Source organism: Sardina pilchardus, chromosome 3, assembly GCF_963854185.1.
Source record: "Sardina pilchardus chromosome 3, fSarPil1.1, whole genome shotgun sequence".
In the NCBI taxonomy this organism is placed as follows: Eukaryota; Metazoa; Chordata; class Actinopteri; order Clupeiformes; family Clupeidae; genus Sardina; species Sardina pilchardus.
The window spans coordinates 18,249,196-18,267,626 of record NC_084996.1 but is presented as its reverse complement, the minus strand read 5'-3'; the positions used below and the strand labels follow the sequence as shown (position 1 = coordinate 18,267,626).

At 45.4% G+C, this 18,431-nt stretch overlaps 3 protein-coding genes across 3 annotated transcripts in view; 1 reads left to right on the top strand and 2 right to left on the bottom strand.

Annotated features, from left to right (window-relative positions):
• Nucleotides 1-4,553, bottom strand: part of tubg1 (tubulin, gamma 1) — a 7,741-nt gene extending 3,188 nt beyond the window's left edge. The window contains exons 1-7 of the mRNA XM_062532276.1: nucleotides 4,402-4,553; nucleotides 3,602-3,714; nucleotides 2,105-2,272; nucleotides 1,553-1,621; nucleotides 564-643; nucleotides 246-372; nucleotides 72-158 (exon numbers count right to left, since the gene is read on the bottom strand). Coding sequence (XP_062388260.1) covers nucleotides 72-158; nucleotides 246-372; nucleotides 564-643; nucleotides 1,553-1,621; nucleotides 2,105-2,272; nucleotides 3,602-3,714; nucleotides 4,402-4,450 — 693 coding nt within the window. The 5' untranslated portion in view covers nucleotides 4,451-4,553. The remainder of the gene's footprint in view (nucleotides 1-71; nucleotides 159-245; nucleotides 373-563; nucleotides 644-1,552; nucleotides 1,622-2,104; nucleotides 2,273-3,601; nucleotides 3,715-4,401) is intronic.
• A 1,092-nt stretch (nucleotides 4,554-5,645) lies between these two features.
• On the top strand, nucleotides 5,646-18,341 carry retreg3 (reticulophagy regulator family member 3). Its single transcript, XM_062532274.1, has 9 exons — nucleotides 5,646-6,447; nucleotides 9,158-9,264; nucleotides 9,907-9,937; nucleotides 10,060-10,186; nucleotides 10,489-10,573; nucleotides 13,352-13,489; nucleotides 14,156-14,235; nucleotides 14,643-14,775; nucleotides 14,933-18,341. The coding sequence occupies exons 1-9, from the start codon at nucleotides 6,200-6,202 to the stop codon at nucleotides 15,541-15,543; spliced, it is 1,560 nt and encodes a 519-aa protein (XP_062388258.1). The 5' UTR covers nucleotides 5,646-6,199; the 3' UTR covers nucleotides 15,544-18,341.
• LOC134076960 (fatty acid-binding protein 10-A, liver basic-like) lies at nucleotides 10,905-12,442 on the bottom strand. The gene is made up of 4 exons (XM_062532275.1): nucleotides 12,376-12,442; nucleotides 11,836-12,008; nucleotides 11,351-11,440; nucleotides 10,905-11,112 (listed from the first exon to the last, which is right to left on the bottom strand). The coding sequence occupies exons 1-4, from the start codon at nucleotides 12,440-12,442 to the stop codon at nucleotides 11,062-11,064; spliced, it is 381 nt and encodes a 126-aa protein (XP_062388259.1). The 3' UTR covers nucleotides 10,905-11,061.
• Nucleotides 18,342-18,431: the final 90 nt, after the last annotated feature.

Below are 18,431 nucleotides of genomic sequence, written 5' to 3'. Positions count from 1 at the left end.
TTGTGATGGGTATAACAGCAGAGGTGTACATGGGTGGCAGATTCAACTGGCAATGAGAGCAGTGATCTTACCAGCTGGTTGATCTGGGAGAAGGAGGGATTCTGGATGTGCAGTCGATCCGTAGCAATCCTGTTCAGAGCCGTGTTATCCAGCACCACCTGAGGGGGAAGACACGCATCAATGCCAAGGACTTTATGTATAAAGGCACCTCGTTCTGGAATATGTGTGTGTGTGTGTTCTCTCACCACACAGTCGGCATTCTGTGTCAGTCTCTTGAGTGTCAGGAGAGAGTTGTAGGGCTGCACGACCACGTCGCTCATCTCGTCCTGGTTGGGGAACACGGAGTAGGTCTGCACCAGCTTCTTGGGGTACCTGCACCCCCAGAGAGAGGCACGGGAGGACACGAGGGGCAAGAGACACACTGAGAACTACACTGATGCATGCATGTTAGAATGCAAAACCTTTCCAAGGTGACAGCAGGCACAAATTTAAGTGTGTGTGTGTGTGTGTGTGTGTGTGTGTGTGTGTGTGTGTGTGTGTGTGTGTGTGTTCCGTGGTCTTACCTGTCATTGAGGCGTTCCAATAAATAGGAGCCCAGGCCAGAACCAGTTCCTCCAGCAATGGAGTGGCACAGGACAAACCCCTGAGAGAGAGACACACACACACCGTACTCTGTGGGTGAGTGTGTGTGTGTGTGTGTGTGTGTGTGTGTGTGTGTGTAACAATGTGTGCATCTAGGAACTGGGGCCTGTGTCCTCAACTACTCCTTCTTATAATTAGAGCGTATACACAGGTATTTATAGCCATAACTGTCCTACTGACCTTCTTTTAAGAGGACATGAAATTTCACACACACACTTTTCACATATAAACACACACACAGATGTAGCCTACACACAGGCTTGTTCCCACAAACATACACATTATCTCTGAGGTGGACACACACACACACACACACACACACACACACACACATACACACACACACTCTCGGTCAACTCCTCAGGTGCACACACACACACACACACACACACACTAAACCACCACTTGGTCTTAAATGAGTGGGGCGGTAATTACCTAGAAAGGCGGGCTGGGTGGAGACTGCTGTTTTAGAGGGAGGAGACCTTTTAATAGCCATGAAATGACACCCTCCTGTGAAGTAATGCGTGGCTATGCACACGCGTATGTGTGTGTGTGTGCGTAAGTTAAACATCTATATGTGTTCTCCGTTTACGCAATCCATTACCTAACTTATCTGAGTAAATATCCGGACCAAAGAAAGGGCGGCCATTTGACACATTTAAGACTTAAATCCAAGCATATTTTGGTAAATGAGGTGCCATACACCACAAGACGTGCATTCTTATTTAGAACAACTGCTGTGTAACATTATTTCAACTTCACTTATGCTAGTGAACCCTCCTCCCAAGCCACTACAGCGGCAGAATCACAGACCTATCTACCTCTGTGCCACTGACTACAACTCGTCACACCCTTGTGAGAAGAGGAGGGGACAATTGGGATGTCTGAATGGCTTTTGGGCGAAGCTTACCTCCAGGCTGTCACTGCCGTCTGCCTCTCTGTCGATGATGTCAAACACGTCCTCGTGGATTTTGTCTCCCTGTGACAGATCATGTTCAACCAGTTTACATGTACCAATATATACAGTACATGGGTATACTGAAATCCTTACAACAACACTATCATAACAGCTAAACAGGGCTCCAGATGCTCGCCTTGCCTAGCCTTTTTATTCTTATTTTGCCCAAATTATGCCTCCACAGTTTCTTTTACAAATATACTGTTCGTTTCAGAAGTTGGTGACTATCATCTGTGATCATATTATCTCACTGATATTTTTCAAACTGGAGATGAAAATTATTGTTTCTTTTTTTTGTCTGGAGCCATGCTGAAGGTGAGAGAAAGCAGGAATATGGTGTGAATATGTGTGTCTATCTGTGTGCGCTTGTGTGCACTGTGTACTTGTACCAGTACAGGTACTGACATCCCCATACAAATTACCATGATAAAAAAGATGTGCAAGACATGAAAGAGCATGTGTGTGTGTGTGTGTATGTGTGTCCTTTTAGTGTGTGTTAATTACCTGAGAGAAGCCACTGGCCCAGTTGTTCCCGGCGCCACCTCCGTGCTCCGACAGGTAGATGTTCTCGGGGTTGTACAGGTTGGCGTAGGGCGAGTTGAGGATGGAGTGGATGACGCGCGGCTCCAGGTCCAGCAGCACGGCCCGGGGGATGTAGTGCTCATCGTCCGCCTGTGGTCACCCGGGGACAAGCACTCAGGTAAACACACAGCTCTCGGGGACTCAAGGAAAGTAAGTCATTCGGACACACTGCTACGCCAAAACACTGAATTATGCACATGTCTAAAACACGTACTGTAAATGACAGCTGCAGCTACAAAGTATAAAAACACACACAGGTACAATCAACCTGCCAACACTTGGCCATGACACAGTCTAGATGGACCTTTTATTTATCAGCCAAAACTAATCAAGGAGTTAATAACAAAAATGCAGAGGTGGAAAGTAACGAAATACATTTACTCAAAATACTGTATTGAGTAGTTTTTTTTGTGTATTTTGGATTTTTTGAGTAGTTTTAAAAATCGGTATTTTAAATTTTACTTGATTACATCACAAATCCAATCAGTTACTTGAGTAAAAAAAAAGAAAAGAGGAAAAAAGTGAATCGTTGGAACTTAGTACTTTTTCCACCTCTCCAAAAATTATTGTGTCTAAATTAAAATATACAAAGATTAGGCATAATGCTCTAGCTTCATATGATAGATTACCAATCAGGTTACATTAGTTAGTGACAATTGTTTTCTTTATTTCTCTTTACAAGCCACAGCCATGAACATTCAATAAGGACAACAGGTCTACATAACATAAAAGATCGCCGGGAGCAATACAAAAGCTAATGTATATATTTCCTCTCCATACTCCTCCTACTCCTAATTCCCTCATAAGTCCAAATATTATGGGTATCTGACTGCGAAGGTCCTTAAGGGGAGTCATATAGATGGAGGGTTACATTGCAATAAGTTACAGAGGCACAGGAAATGATGACTGTCTGCTGACATCATAGCTTTCAGTTTTTCCATAGACCCTATCTAGATTTCTGCACCAAATGTTATTGTTTTGTACCATCTAGTGGACAATAGTCGAACTGCAGCAAAAAGTAAATGTACAATCAACACCAACATGTGCCATTTTGCACAAGCTGCTACACACAGACAGAGGCACGAAAAGGACATTAAGTCTTTGCACCCACAGAGGCAAACATTCTATCTAGCTGATATGAACAGACATGCTAATGAACTGGAATGCAGCTGTTCTAACATCTGGCCCACAACAATGGGCACAATAGCCGAAACCCACTATCCAGCCAGTGCTATATATTGAGGGCTCAGATTTGCTATGCTTTTCAACAGGATCCAACTGGCCCTACTCATATCACCAAGTAGTTGACATGTGTCATCATGCGTCATCAGTACTGACAACGGTCAAAGCTTGAAATGCAACTGACTATGACTTTTGTTTGCTTTTTGAAGACACCGTTTATACTCGTTTGCCCCTTACTTGGTAGAAGAATACATCTTTTCGGTCCGTGCCCTCTGTGGCGAACTCCTCCACAATGCCCTCTGGACTGATGCCATGCTCAGCACACAGCTGCTTCCAGAACTCAAATCCAACTGCCAGGGACGGGACATTGAAACACACAACCGTGAATTCACATGGCTGACAGCTAATATGTTTTGACCAAGTGTAAGCTTAACTGTATTTAACTAGCACTAGGCATATGCTTGTACTTTACAACACATATTTTCATTAAAACACGTGTCCCGTTCTGTTATTAGTAAGACTGTAATGACATCCCAAGAATAACGTTAACTAGAAGTTATTTAACGTAAACACAGACGTGCAACGTTTAATTATAAATATGCAACCAGAGATATCTCCCATATTAATGTATCTAGTAGATGCTCTGTTCGTTGTGCATTAACTGTCTGGCTTTCACAGGGCCATATTTTTGTCGCTGAAGAAATAAGAAACCCATGGTAATGTTTTGGGTGAAATTTACGTCATACGGCAGATGGTAACGTTAGCCTGGTGATGATGGCAAAATATTCCAATTTTGCAGCTGGGAAAACTACTTAACTAGAATAGTGTAGGAGGTTTCATGCGGTTATTCTCTGTGGATGATTGTAATAGCGTTATTTTTTATATTGTTACCATCAGTGTAGTACCAAGATCATAGCTACCGTTACCAAACTGACTAGCTAGCTAGCTAGCAACCTAAAGTAATGCTAACGTTAGACACAACAGGCCTATGCTAGGGAGGATGAACCGTAGGAACCACATAAAATCAATTTCCATACTTTGATTCCCGCATTGTCCAAGTTGTAGTGTTATGATCTCTCGAGGCATGCTTGTCCTGTTAGTGGACGACTGAAGCTGTCTCCTTTTGCGTTGTTAACTGTCAGTGGGAGCAGAGTTCCGTGGCTTCCCGCTTCAACATCACAAATGCCGCAAAACGACTTCCTGCCTCTATGAAGAGCGCATGCTCCCTGTCTGGGTGCGTTGCCTGAGAGCATCACATTTTATGAGCTATTTATTAGGCCATCACGTCTAGTCAAATCTAGTCGCAAACCTCTGATATGACCATATTTCTTCACACTCTATTACTTGTTCTTTAGCCAGATTAATTACAGGAGAATTTATGTTATTATCCACAAGGAATCTGTATGACATTATCTAAGCATATGATCATGTTTATGTACCCAGCCTACTGTAGGCCTACACATGTTTCGAACACATTCTAACTTTTGGATACTCTTCAAGTAATTCCCTCAACGAGAAGGAATTCTAAGCCAGTGGTCACCTTTCCGGCCATTACTGTAGTTAAAAAACCGTTTACTTTGAATTAACAGGCTTTCACAGAGAAATTGCAAGTTAAAGTATGAAGATGTTTCAGAAATGTGACCTACACCACTTGGGGATGTTCAGAAATGAAAGTATCACTCATCAGATAGAATTTAAAGCAAAAGCGGGCTGAGGCTTGCTGGGTTGACTCCCAACGAAATGTCCTGATACACAAATGTCCAATTACCAGCAATTACCATCAATGCCTCATTCCATTTGCCCTACACATAAAATAATTTGTTGACATAGAAAACATCCAGGACATTTCCAGTGTCAAATTGGATAAAGGTCAAGGCTACATAGGCAGCTAGGCTAGACCACAGCAGATTATACTAGCACTGTTGAAGTGACAGTTTGAGTTTTGGACGATTTTATACAATCTATGGTCTTGGATGCCTGTATTTGGTGCGTGTCGTTTTTTAAACTATTAATTGCAATTCATATATGCATGGTCGCATGCTAAACGGATAGTATACTGTAAATAAAGTAGCCTATTAACATGTTTGAAACGGACTTATGCATATTATTGACAGAAAATGTGACAACTTATTAAAATAGTTTGAAAAACTGGATGATTTTACTCAATGGTGCTGGGTTCCCAGCCTCAGAACCACAACAGAGGGCACCAACAACGGGCTTCTCTGATTGGCTGATCTCTGCGCACGCAGGAGACAGGCGTCCGTCAGGATTTGTACAGAATTTGAGTAAGAAAATAAGCAAAGGTGCTTGCTTGGGGTTACGCCATATTTGCAGCGCTTGGCTGTATGGCTAAATATAGAGGCATTTTGGACTGGAACTTACCGTTTGCACGATAAGTGGAACGCCTATTCACTTGAACAACATCGTATAGGGTCCCGTGGTTAGAGGTATTTTCGTGATCCGATATTAATCCTAACCACTGAGGCTAACTAGCATTAGCGGTTCTTACGCGGAAGATAAACATACGTTCGGAATCGTTGACTTTGGAAACATTTGACATTCACGGCTGTTTACTGTTTGTGTAACCATGCTGGATGTTTTAACATGTAGTGCCAATCCGTTTGGCCCACGAGTTCTACCTAGTGCTGTCGTTTGATAAACTTGCAAGCTATCGTTAGCTAGCTTCCAGAACTAGCTTTGCTGGAAAAACAACGCAGCAAAGGCAAGCTCAGTTTCAGGTAGCTAGTGCGTTTGTGTGTTTGTTTTACTATCGTGTTTGACAAAGAAAGTGTCAACTTGTATTCACTTTCTCGTCACTTCATATTATACGTTGTAATGGCGCACACGTCGGGAACAGATGTGACCAAAGGGTTCGACGGCTCAACAAAGCCAGGCTCGGCTGTGGGTATGCGAAGTCGACCATGCTCCAGCGAGAGAGATGCCCAGGTTCGTGCTGTGAAGGCTTCCCTTCAAGAGAAGTTAGGACCTTACGAACGACTGGTGACCTACCTCCAGGCAGTACTGGTGTGGGAAAAACCGATTCACAGCGTGCTGCTCTTCATTGTGGTCAATGTGTTGTTCTGGTAAGTCCTCTAAGTTAGGCCAGTACCATCAGCTAGCGTGACAATGTTAAAGTGTTGAAGTTAGCTCGCTTAGCCAAATAACCCCCTTGAAGATTTATATAATAGCAGCATGGCTTGGAGTTTATAATGCATAGAAATGTTTGTAATGGGACATTGATGATGGGACATAGTTATTGAGGTGTTATACATGAGCTGCCGTTATTTACTTTCACTGCATGGTCTTGTTGCACTCTGTGATCCACTATACACACATGGCGCATGAGTCTAAAAGGTTAGGCTGTCAGGAAACAGGTGCGAGCCATTTGGTCTGTCTTTGACTAGTTGTATTGTTCTTCCATGTACTTTTCTGCCAGGCACTGGTGTTGAACGTTTAATGAAGTGAGAACTGCTTTTTTTTTGTTGCTTGGGGCCGAACACATGGACAAAGGTCGTGTTTATCAGCTCCTCTCCGGGAACCAGCGTGACCAAATATTATCAGACGCTCATTAGCCCACGGATCAGAGTGTTGTGCCAGGCTGAAGTAGAGGCCATTCAAGTGTCAGCTGTTGTTAACACCAGCTGTTGACTTGTGGATGGCACTATGACTTCAATAGAGATCTAACTGACCTGGGACACGTGGCCTCTGGCCTTGGTGCTGAAGGGTTTATCAGACTCAAGATGTTGCAGGACCTGAGAAGTTGTGATTGCAGGACTTGAGTAGGCTTAAGGGTGGATTCATGTTTATCATTTTAGTTATTAATAAGGCAACCAAAGTCAACTGAAATTGGGGGAAGTAACAGGAAATGTATAATGATACTGGGGAACATGAACATCTGCTTTTTAGTGTTACTGGACAATATCTCTTGTTATTGGTCTCACACGTGTTAACTGAACTGTGTGGACATTCTGAAGGCCTAAGGCTTCAGGATAATACCCCCAAATCTTCAGAAGAATGTGCTTTAACGTGCTTTTTTTTCGGTGGCAGTTATTTCTGTTATGGAGCTGTGGACACTGAGTACAGCCTTAATCTGTTAAATCTGTTTTGTTGTGTTTGCCTTAGTTTATGGACTGACCTGGTTCTGTTCTAAATGCACACGTGCACACACTGATAGCCGAATATACAGCTTCAAGGAAGAGTGAGGGAGGGTGATAAGGGGGAGCCGTGGGTGGGGGACGACGATAGAGGGGTGAGAGTGAGAGCGAGCCTGTAAAAGAATGTGAATTGGGAGTGTGTGTGTGTGGTGTGTGTGTGTGTGTGTGTGTGTGTGTGGGGGGGGGGGGGTAGACTTAGCCACGACTGTAAGGATAATGAGAGGCAAAGTAGAGTGGACACAGGATGGAAGGGAGAGAGAGAGAGAGAGAGAGAGAGAGAGAGAGAGAGAGAGAGAGAGAGAGAGAGAGAGAGAGGCGTAGAGGAGGAAAAACAGAAGGGAGGGAGGGGTGTGAAGTCAGGCATGCGGCTTTATTGGATTAGCCCTGCTGTCCTCCCTCCTCTGTCACAGCTCTTTCGTCCCTCTTCGTCCCTCTTCCTCCCTCTTCCTCCTCGCCTCTCTGCGGTGTCCTCTGCTCCAGTTCAGCCAGGGGGAAGAGGTGCCCTCCCTGCACTGCAGGCCAGCGTGGGGCCTGGGTTGACCCAGAACCCTGCGGGCAGATGACTGTTGTGGGTAGATGCTCACCTCCTAAAGGCTGAGCAGACATGGTACAGTGAGGAGAGGACTACTTACAGCCACTTAATCTGAAGTGGGTTTAGCATGTTTGACACAAATTGCAAATGTAACCCTCTGTAATTCTCCATTGAAACAAATGGATGGATTGTTCACCGTGGGTTTGTAGGCCAATCAGTGCAAAAGTGTACTGGCCAAGGTAGATTTGGTGTAGTGATCCCCTTCCTGGATGGGATCCAGAGCTCTCAGCTTGATTCACTTGCTATGCAGATCATGGGCACATTCAGAAAGCAGTTTGTATTGACCCACAGCTTTGTTTATGAGAGGTCCTGGTGGACATTTGTATTCATCAGATTTCAGTCGTTACAAAATCGTCTACAGACACAGAACACCGAGTCAACATCAGACAGACAAGCAAACATGGTTAAAAAAAAAAAGTATTAGTACTTGGCACAGTGTCCCATCCTATCCTTATGACTATCTTGCCTGGAAGGCCTGTGTGTGCACAAGTAGACCCATCACATGATCAGCAACAGTGTAAGACCATCCTGCCGACGGCTGGCGTAGCTGTAGAGAGGCCGTGACTGATCAGAGATCTGTGCCTATAGCGCTGAGGTAGGGCAGTGAGCTGTAGACGATGCAGCTTGAGCTGACCTGAGTTAGTGCTGCCTCACTGCAGGTCATACGAAATGCGGTTGGCCTACCTTTGGAATAAACATACCACGGACTCGCTTACTGTTTTCACATGTGTGCTCAAATGATAGTGCACACTGTGCATAGATGCAAATGCAGCTTACCTTTGTACCATCACACATTATCACTCATAGCTAACACGCAAACACACACAGGCACCCATAAAGCTCCTCCTTTATCACAAGTGGGAGACATTCAGTACAGACCTGTCAGACACACACACAATTAAAAGGCTTGTAAACCTCATCACTTGGAGTGGGAGCAGCAGCTGTTGTGGACTGTTTTTTTTCCCTCAGCCACACACACACACACACACACTTGTAACCTTATATGTACAATCAAGCTTGATTTGCGTCTCTCTGTCTCTTTCTCAGGTTCTTTGCCCTTTCCTCTCTGCGACTTCTGTTTCTGCTGTGTGTGGGCTTAGCTCTGACAGTCTGTGTGGACACATGGAGGAATAAGATCTGGCCAGAAATCAGAGGTGAGCTCACTATCCCTGCCCCCTCCCCCCTTCTCTCCGTTTCTCATTCTCTCTTTTTGTCCATCTATCACTCTCTCCGTGTCTCTCTCTCTCTCTCTCTCTCTCTCCCTCTGCCTTGCTCTCCTCTCTCGGGTATAAGTCCACTCCACTCCTCTCCACTCACTGCTGTGCTGTGTGTACCTACCTACCAGTGCTACTGACATTAATTACCCTCTCTCCACTTAATCACTCTTCCTCTCAAACAATTACCACAATCCTGACCTTTAACTCAATCCTGCCAGGGGATGCTTCTGCATAGTCACCTCTGCTGTGTGTGTGTGTGTGTGTGTGTGTGTGTGTGTGTGTGTGTGTGTGTGTGTGTGTGTGTGTGTGTGTGTGTGTGTGTGTGTGTGTGTGTGTGTGTGTGTGTGTGTGTGTGTGTGTGTGTGTGTGTGTGTGTGTGTGTGTGTGTGTGTGTGTGTGTGTGTGTGTGTGTGTTTGTTTGTGTAGGTACGCTTGCCTTGTGTGTACAGCTGTCGCCTCTCCGCTCTCCACTCTCCCTGTGAAATCTAAATTGTATCCCATCCCTGCTGTGAAGACTGCCCAGTGCCCACTCCCCCAGACTCACTCTGTCGTCTGTGTGTCTCTTATTTCTCCTTACAGTCAAAAGACTGGACGAGAGCGAAAGTGAAAGGTACGGTTTCTATATGATTGCTATGCACAGATGTGGTTGTGGGTGGTTGGTTTTGTTGTTGTTGTTGTCATGGCGGTGTTGCCGTGGCGAGGTCACTGACGCTGCTCCCTGTTGGCGTGTAGCTGGGGCGTGGTGCAGCCGGGCACTCTGAGCGTGCCGGAGCTGTGCCAGCACACGGCCGAGCTGTGGGTGGCCTGCGTGTCCTGCTCCGCCGGCCTGGTCAACTTCAAGCGCCGCAGCCCTGGCAAGGTGAGGCAACGGGCACACCACACACACACACACACACACACACACACACACACACACACACACACACACACCGCCAACCCTTCAGAAGCATACACACACACACACACTGAGGAGGCCAAGCTGTCCCTGAGCAAATATGATCAATACAATACAACCATCTGTCCTGTCATGTCATGGCATGCACACACACATACACACCCAGATGAGCTATTCAGCCAAATGACACACTTAACCCATCAGAGTTGTCGTTAACAGCGAGCAGATCATCCATACTTGCATCTCTTCTCTTTGTGTTGCACTAGTTCTGTGTGCTGACCTGTGGAGTCTTCACCTTCTTGGCCATGGTGGGGCGCTATATTCCTGGACTGTTACTTTCCTACTCGGCAGGTATGTGCAAACATCTTGCAGGCAGCAAACCACAACAGGCTGAGTCATGCAACAGCACACAAACAATCCATAATATTACTTGGATCACCATGGTCACTTGATTATCTTGATAAGCATCACCTGGAGCTGAAGCCTCTGTTAGGGGTTTTTAATGGTGCAAACAATGAGGACATAACAGAGGATCTGTTGCAATAAATAGGTGACTGCCCTTTTCCATCTGTTTTATATCCAGTTGTAATGAGGAGATTTTGGTTGCTGTGTGGTTTTTTGCTTTTGCTATGAAAATCATGCCTTAGGGCAAAGCACTTGATAGAGGCAATTGGACTGGAGTTTATTGAATTTATTAACCATTAAAAAAAGTCATATTTAGAAGAGTACAATTCAGAAATATAAAGGGTTGACAGAACAGGATGACATTTTTAAGGAAATATATATGAAGGCTTTCAAAAATAGCCACCACTCGACAGATAAACAAACTATGTTCCAGCTCAGATTTTCTTGCTTCGTCTAATTAGGGATGTAGCGCCAGCTGTCATCGTCTGAGAGCCCAGCGTTGCCATGGGAAACAAAAGTACACAGTGGCATATTAGAACAGTAGGTTGACCGTCTCTTCTGTTCATACATAAAGCCAATACAAAGACATCACTTGATGGCAGCTGCTATTAAAACACACCAGTCAGCTCGTCGTCTCTCACAATCTACAGCGGAGTGTAACGTTACACACTGTGCCGCTTTAACTTGAACGTAGCCGTGAAAGGGGAGAGAAAGGCCACTGACCTCCACCATCTCCTCCCCCTGGACCTCGCGCACATGGGTGAACTTGTCCGTGGTGCAGATCAGCTTTCCGTCCTCCATGCGCGCCATGCACTGCTCACAGCAGACACACACACACACACACACACACACACACAAAGTGTGTGTAATCAATAAGACCAACCGCTCTGGCTGCTCTACCAGCACACAGAAGCAGCACAGACTAGCCAGTGCATTTGTCGCAGAATGTCACCAGCCCAAATGTCATGCAGATTTATGAAAAGGATTGGAACACCTAAGACCTCGTCAAACAAAATGCTCAATGAATATTTAGCAACTCTTATTCGAAGTTACATTATGCATTTCTATCCAGAAATGTACTACACATGTATTTTAGTTAAACTGCTGGGTGTCCAGTGCAGTGGTTCAGCATACAGTACACCGTGTTCTGGTCAGGTAGGGAATGCTTTATGAGAGTGGGCACGGCACAGTGCTGAGGTGACGCTCACCTTGAGCTTCTTGCCGTCCATGGTGTTCATGATGCTCTCGCGCCCCAGCGTGAACGAGTTGGAGGTGGAGCGCAGCGGCGTCTTCACCGTCACCACAAAGTCCTCGCCATTCTGCTCGATCTCCGTCACCGGCTTCACGTCCCGCATGATGCGAACGAGCGTGTCTGGCACAGCTGAGAAATGCATGAAATACACACACACACACACACACACACACACACAGACACAGACACACACACACACACACAGACATGCACACATGCACAGAATGAGTAGGATTATAACATTGTAGTAATCCTCTGGTGGATCATGAGATCAGAGAAGCTGAACTCTGAAAACTAGTGTTGTATGTTGATGCATCCGCATACTATTCATACTGTTTTTAGGTAAGCAATTCATAATAAGCCTTAGTGAAACAGAAAATGAATAGGCAGCATTCAGACAGCCACCAAAAGTGACTAATTCATTAATGACTAGATTGTAGTGAAGTTAATGAACCTACTCTACCATGTTCGAGTGCAGGAGTTTGATGTTACTCACACAAGACTTTGAAGAATTCTTCGTGGTTCTCCTGGGAGTACATCTGCCACGCTCCATTGAAGGCCATCTGCTTCGGTTTCCTCAGCGCCTTAGTAAAGTGTCAGAAACAGAGGCAGAAGTGGGTACCAGGTCAAGCCAACAGCAAGCGTGGGACTAGAGTACTGGCTGGATGTACAGTACTGTATGTTGTGCAGACGGAGAGGCTACGGATATTAGTTAGGCTGGAGATGGTGTGGTATCCATGACTGGGACTTGTTGTCCCTCTTGTTGTTTGGTGTGAAATCCCTGTGGAGGATACAGGAACTAAACTCCTAGCAATGTGACTGCTTTCTAACAGTAGCAATAATGTGTTTCAGTTTTGCTCCAAGCAAGTACGACTGAGTGGGGTATAAAAAGAAACTTTTTTTTTCTTTGGTACATAAATACATGTACACATGTGGTTATTCTTGAATCCTTCAAAGCGGAACTATATAGTTCTTCTTCTTTAGCTTAATTTACCATAACGTAACCACTTTAGAGTCATTGGAATGCTCATATGACCTTTTCTGGGGTGAATGGTGGCCGCCTCGCTTCCCTCTAGCATCTGTAAGCGTAAAATCCAGCCTTGCAGCTTTGGGCCGGCAGGCCGACAGAATGTAAGAAATTGCTTTACTGCACTACACACATACAAGCCAGGCACCAACAACAAGGTATAATAACAATATAACAAGGTAGCAATGGAGTTTCTCAGACATTCGCAGGGAAAAAGGAAACTACAGACTGACCGATTTAGGAGTGTCGTAAAAATGATAATAATATATACTCTGAAGCTGTAGGGGGAGCTCTGCAGAGAAACCTGCAAATGAAAAGCGAGAAGACAGAGAAGAAATTGTCAACTGTATAGGGCGTCTTTAATGGTGATTTATGTGAGCTGAAGAGTGAAATAACAATACTAATGATGATCCTTTCCCCTCTACCTCCTGTAACTCTCCCGTAGTGCTGTCGGTGCTGCTGTGTCCGCTGGCTGTGTACCACCGCCTGTGGCAGCGTGTGTGTGTGAGGCTGGAGCCGGCCCTGCAGTGGCTGGACTTCAGTCCTGCAGGCTACATGATGTCCAAGCCCCTCGACAACCAGTGTAAGTAACCAGCAAATAGACCAGTGTGCAAGAACCTAGAAATTAGGGACAGCGCCATTTGGAAAAGATATCTAATTGCAGTTTTTTTCTGACTGATAATTGAAATTGCTATTTGATTTACAATATACATTTTTAAAGTCAAGCTTCAGTTCCAAATTTCACTTCAAGTTGGGCGACCTTTGAGTGGTGAGCACAGCACTCCAGTAAAGTAAGCTTCAAAGCACGAGGAGAATGACATGAATATAAAAGTAATAGATGTGATAAGATTAACTATTGGGATTTGCAAGCTGCATAATTAATTGTAGCCTTTGCAATTAGTTCAAATATTAGAACTACCAGTTCCAGTCCAACGTCAACACCCCATCGGTGCTGCTGAGCCAAAGATTTTAATTAAAAAAGATGCTACATTAGATCAGGTTCAAATGTATTGTCATTGTACAGAATGCAAGGGTATATCCATTATTGTAGTTCATGCATAGAAAGGAATGAGACCTGCTAAATAGTATAATTAACACAGAGAAAGTAACCATGCACCTGAGTATTTTCACTATCGTACTAGCTGTTGTACTTGGGCATATAAAAGCACTGTGTGTCTCAAGTATTAGTGATTGAGCATCTGTACTGCAGAGCACGGAGTCTGATGAACCGTTGACCCTTGTGTTTCAGTCTTGCGCCAGCCCATCCGCGGAGCAGCATCCACCGAGGCTGACGACAGTGAGGAGGAGCTGGCGGCTTTCTGTCCCACGGTAAATCCCCCAGTCTATATATAACCCCCATCCCTCGCCAAATCCACACACAGACTACAACCACATTGCTGGAGAAATCCCTCGGATCACATATAATCATACTGCTTGAAGTCCTTAGGACATCAAATAAAGCCACTGGATTGCATGGATATTTTGTAATCCACTAGATCTCATGTAGACATTATGCTGTCAGTTTAATCAGGCCCTTATTGGATGTGTTAGTCTGCTGGATCCAGTCTGTTTTGACATGTCTGAAGTGGGCACATCTGAATATGATGAGATGGTTTGGAACTGTGGATAAGTGAGAGAGCAAAACCGTAATCTCCTGTCTGTAGTTGTTGTCAGCAGTCACATTAGAGTATTTTGATTTGAAATATGTGATGTTAATTCTGACTTTCTCTTTTTAGTTTGATGATGCTGTGGTTGCTAAGGAACTAGCTCTCACCGACTCAGAGCACTCAGATGCTGAGGTCTCATACACAGAAAACGGCACCTTCAACCTTTCCAGGGGTCAAACCCCTCTCACAGAGGGCTCTGAAGGTCAGGCTCCATGAGCATCATGGGAAATGTAGTCCTTCCTCATAAGCCTCTTTTGTTCAAGATATTTCTGTTTTTGTGTCTTTTGCCACCTTCTTTGATACAAGTTGTTGACTCCGGTCATGTGTTGACTGTGCTGTTTGTGGTTGTCCATCTTAAGACCTGGATCGACACAGCGACGCCGAGGAGTCGTTCGCCTGCGACCTGCCGGACTTCCCCTCCATCAACCCGGACGCCACCCTCATGGAGGACGACGACGACCCCAGCCTCGGGCTGCCCAGTCTGAGCTCGGCGGGCCTGTCGGGCCACCGGGGCTCGGCCCTGCTGGACCTGGACTCGGACCAGGAGGAGGAGGAGCTGGAGGGCGCCCAGCTGTGCCTCAGCGCGCTGCAGCAGGCCTCCACCCAGATCTCGGGCCAGCTGGCCGGCACCATCACCTCCACCCTGCTGCAGGCCGCCCTGGCCAGCCAGGTCCAGGCCCACATCCAGGCCCAGGCCCAGCCCCAGCCCCAGCAGCAGCACCGCCAGGCTGCTCCGTCCAGGCGCAGCGGCCGGGACCCCGGCGCCCAGGGGACCCACCACCACCGGAGCTACCGGCACCAGTCCAGCTCGGAACTGGACACGGACCTGGACGGGGAGGACTTTGAGATGCTGGACCAGTCCGAGCTGAGCCAGATGGATCCGCTGGGGCCGGACGGGGGGGCCAGAGGAGGAGGGTCGGGGGGCAACAACGCTGGATTCCTGTCCAACCTGCTGGGGAAGCCTCAGTAAAGCCAGTGGGGGCCACCCATCTCCGCTACCTATCCTTAAAGTGGATACATTGTGTGTGTATGTCTATGTGTGTCTATGGTTTGGGTCTGAATGCTGATGTGAAAACGGCTGGCAATTCTATGTGTAATTGCACAATTGCGTGAGATGTGAGATCATGTAGAAGACTGGAAGAGTGTGTGTGTGTGTGTGTGTGAGAGAGAGTGTGTGTGCGTGTGTGTCTACTGCACTGTCAGTGTGTTTGACTTTGATTTCTAGGTCCCAGCAGTCACAAGTCCATCTCTGACCGCCTCTAGAGTTATCACTGTGAAGTATTTCTCATCTCCTCAGTTTCCTCCATTTGGACTTCCTGTTACCTACCAGGGTCTATCCCTCCTATATCTTGTTTTGTAGGCAGAGCAATAGAACACAGGAAATAAATTAATAAATATTTTTTAAAAATGTTAATCAGACAACGTGTGTTTAAAACAGAAACCATTGAAAGAATAAAGATTAAAAAAAAAAAAAAATACAGAAATCTTACTCAAACCAGCACAACTGACCAGCTCCCTTTGTCCCAGTATACATGTTAAGCTGCAGGGACCTCTTGACAGTGGGAACCGAGTCTAAACCCCCACAAACTGGCCTCTGTGTCCACACGCTGGCCAGTAGGCCTCTAACGCAGGACCAATGGGGCTGTAGTTGTCAGCGCAGCAAGGAGATGGGAGCAGCACGATGATGTCACTGCAGATGCAACATGGGAATTGGTGTTCAGGAGACCCTGCCTGTTGCAAGGCTGTTACCCAGCAGCCAAAGCCAGGCTGTAATGATGCCTGTGAAGTTGAATCATTCTCTTGTTTATTTCGCACTCTAAATCCAAAGTGACCCGCCAATACAGGGACATATTTATCAGTCTGTGCTCCCTGTGGCTCAGTGGCATCTCTTAAGGGTGTTGCCAAGTATCTCATTTGGACGCTTTTGGAGAGGAAGGATATGGAGTTTCACACATCAAGTGTGACTCTCGTATACTACAGTATGAATGACTTGTGAACTGAAGGCTTGGCAGTCATTCATTAGAGCTTGGCCACTCTCTCAGGTGAGCTCCAGGCCCTGCCACTGTGTGATGCGTGTTGGCGGGTACTGCGCTAGTGCAGATGCTGCCTTCACTTGTCTAATAGAGAGGCCAAAGGGCTGAAGGCACCCGTACCTTTTTTCTCTAACTCTCTCTCTCTCTCACACACACATACACACTTGCTCTCTCTTCAACTGCTGAAAGCACCCATAACCTTCCCTCACACACACACACACACTCTCGCTCTCTCCCTTTCCAGCTGTTGAAAGAACCCCCCTCCTTCTCTCTCACACACAAACACAAACACACACACTGCAGTGAAAACTTGCTGCTGCAGTGTTTACCTCAGGCACAAATGACCATAGAGCTTCACTGTAAGCATGAGGATTGTTTTCCAAGGCCTCTGTCTGGTCTCAGTGCTGGCTTGCCTGCCGTCTGCTGTATTTCTGAAGGTCTTGCCAAATGTCCAGAAAACCCAACAGGCTGACCTGTTCATATCCTACGTTTGAGAACCCTCAAGTCTAGCTGACCAAGAATGATATTCATGTGCTGCTGTTTACTTTTCTAAAGCATCACAGAACACATCTGTTCTTGGGTATTTAGTATTTACAAGTTAGTTTGTCAATCCATTTTCTTGTTTTTTTTTTGTTGTTGCTTTCTCCCTTTTAATTCTTTCACACTGTTTCTGCTCTACTTCTCCCAGTTCCCGTGTCTATTTTAGCTACAGTTTGCTCCAATTTTAACTTCAACCCCCTTGAGTTTATTTTAGACATTTCTGATGGTGTGATGTATGTAGGTGATGTGAACACAGATGAGGGCGAGAGAGTCAATGCTGTTTGCTCATTATTTGCTGTGTTTATTTCATGGCAGTCAATGGCCGCTCCCGTCGCAGGCTCAGTACCGTTCCATTAAGACTCTGGAGCCAAATTCCCATCCCTGTATCGTTTCCATGGCAACTGTGAACTGCCAGGATGCAGCATCAGAGTTCGCACTCTTTCTGCACATAATACTTTTACTAAACAGGGTGGTTTAATAATTACATAACAACATCCCAGCAAGATAACCTTTAACTACATTGTAAAATAAAATGTAGTTATTTAAATGTACATTTTCAGCAAAACTGAGCAACACCGCCCCCCTCCCCCTCCCAACCATACACCCCCTACACTGAATGACCATATATGCAGGACAATATGATAGACGTTGAGCTGATATGTGACATTGCTGCACATGTTATGTATAGTGCAAGTGAGTGAAAAGCCCTTCTAAAAGAAGTTGTTTAATGAAGGATAAAAATAACTGGTTTATGTACATTGGACCCGACAAATTAGGCTACATGTAGGTGGAATACTGCTCAGACGGGACAAAAGAAGGCTGGTTTATACTTTAAAAAGATCTATTTTTATTTGTGCAGTGTTGTAATTATAAAGTAATGTTTGTGATAAATCCAGTATAATATATAGTTTGTGCCGCTGAAGATCCTCATCCCAGGAGAGCCTGTCAAGAGTGTGCAGTCCAAACTGAATTGAGGTCTGTCCTGTGGTGGACAGATACAGTACATATGCTAGTCCTGCTTGGTTGACCCCCCGTGGAGCCCTAGTAAGGAGTTTTAGTTCTTTGATGAAAGACCATTCTCTGGCATGAGTGTATAGTTCTGTAAACGTGTATCGGTAAATACATGTCCCTCTCTATCCCTCTGGTTTTTGATATGTTTTGATGTGCAAGTACATTAAAGAATTTCTGATTAAAAGTATTCTGAATGACAATTATTTCTATTGCCTCTGCAATTTCTCAGAAACATTAGTTAATAACATCTACATGAAAGATGAAGTTGGCAGAG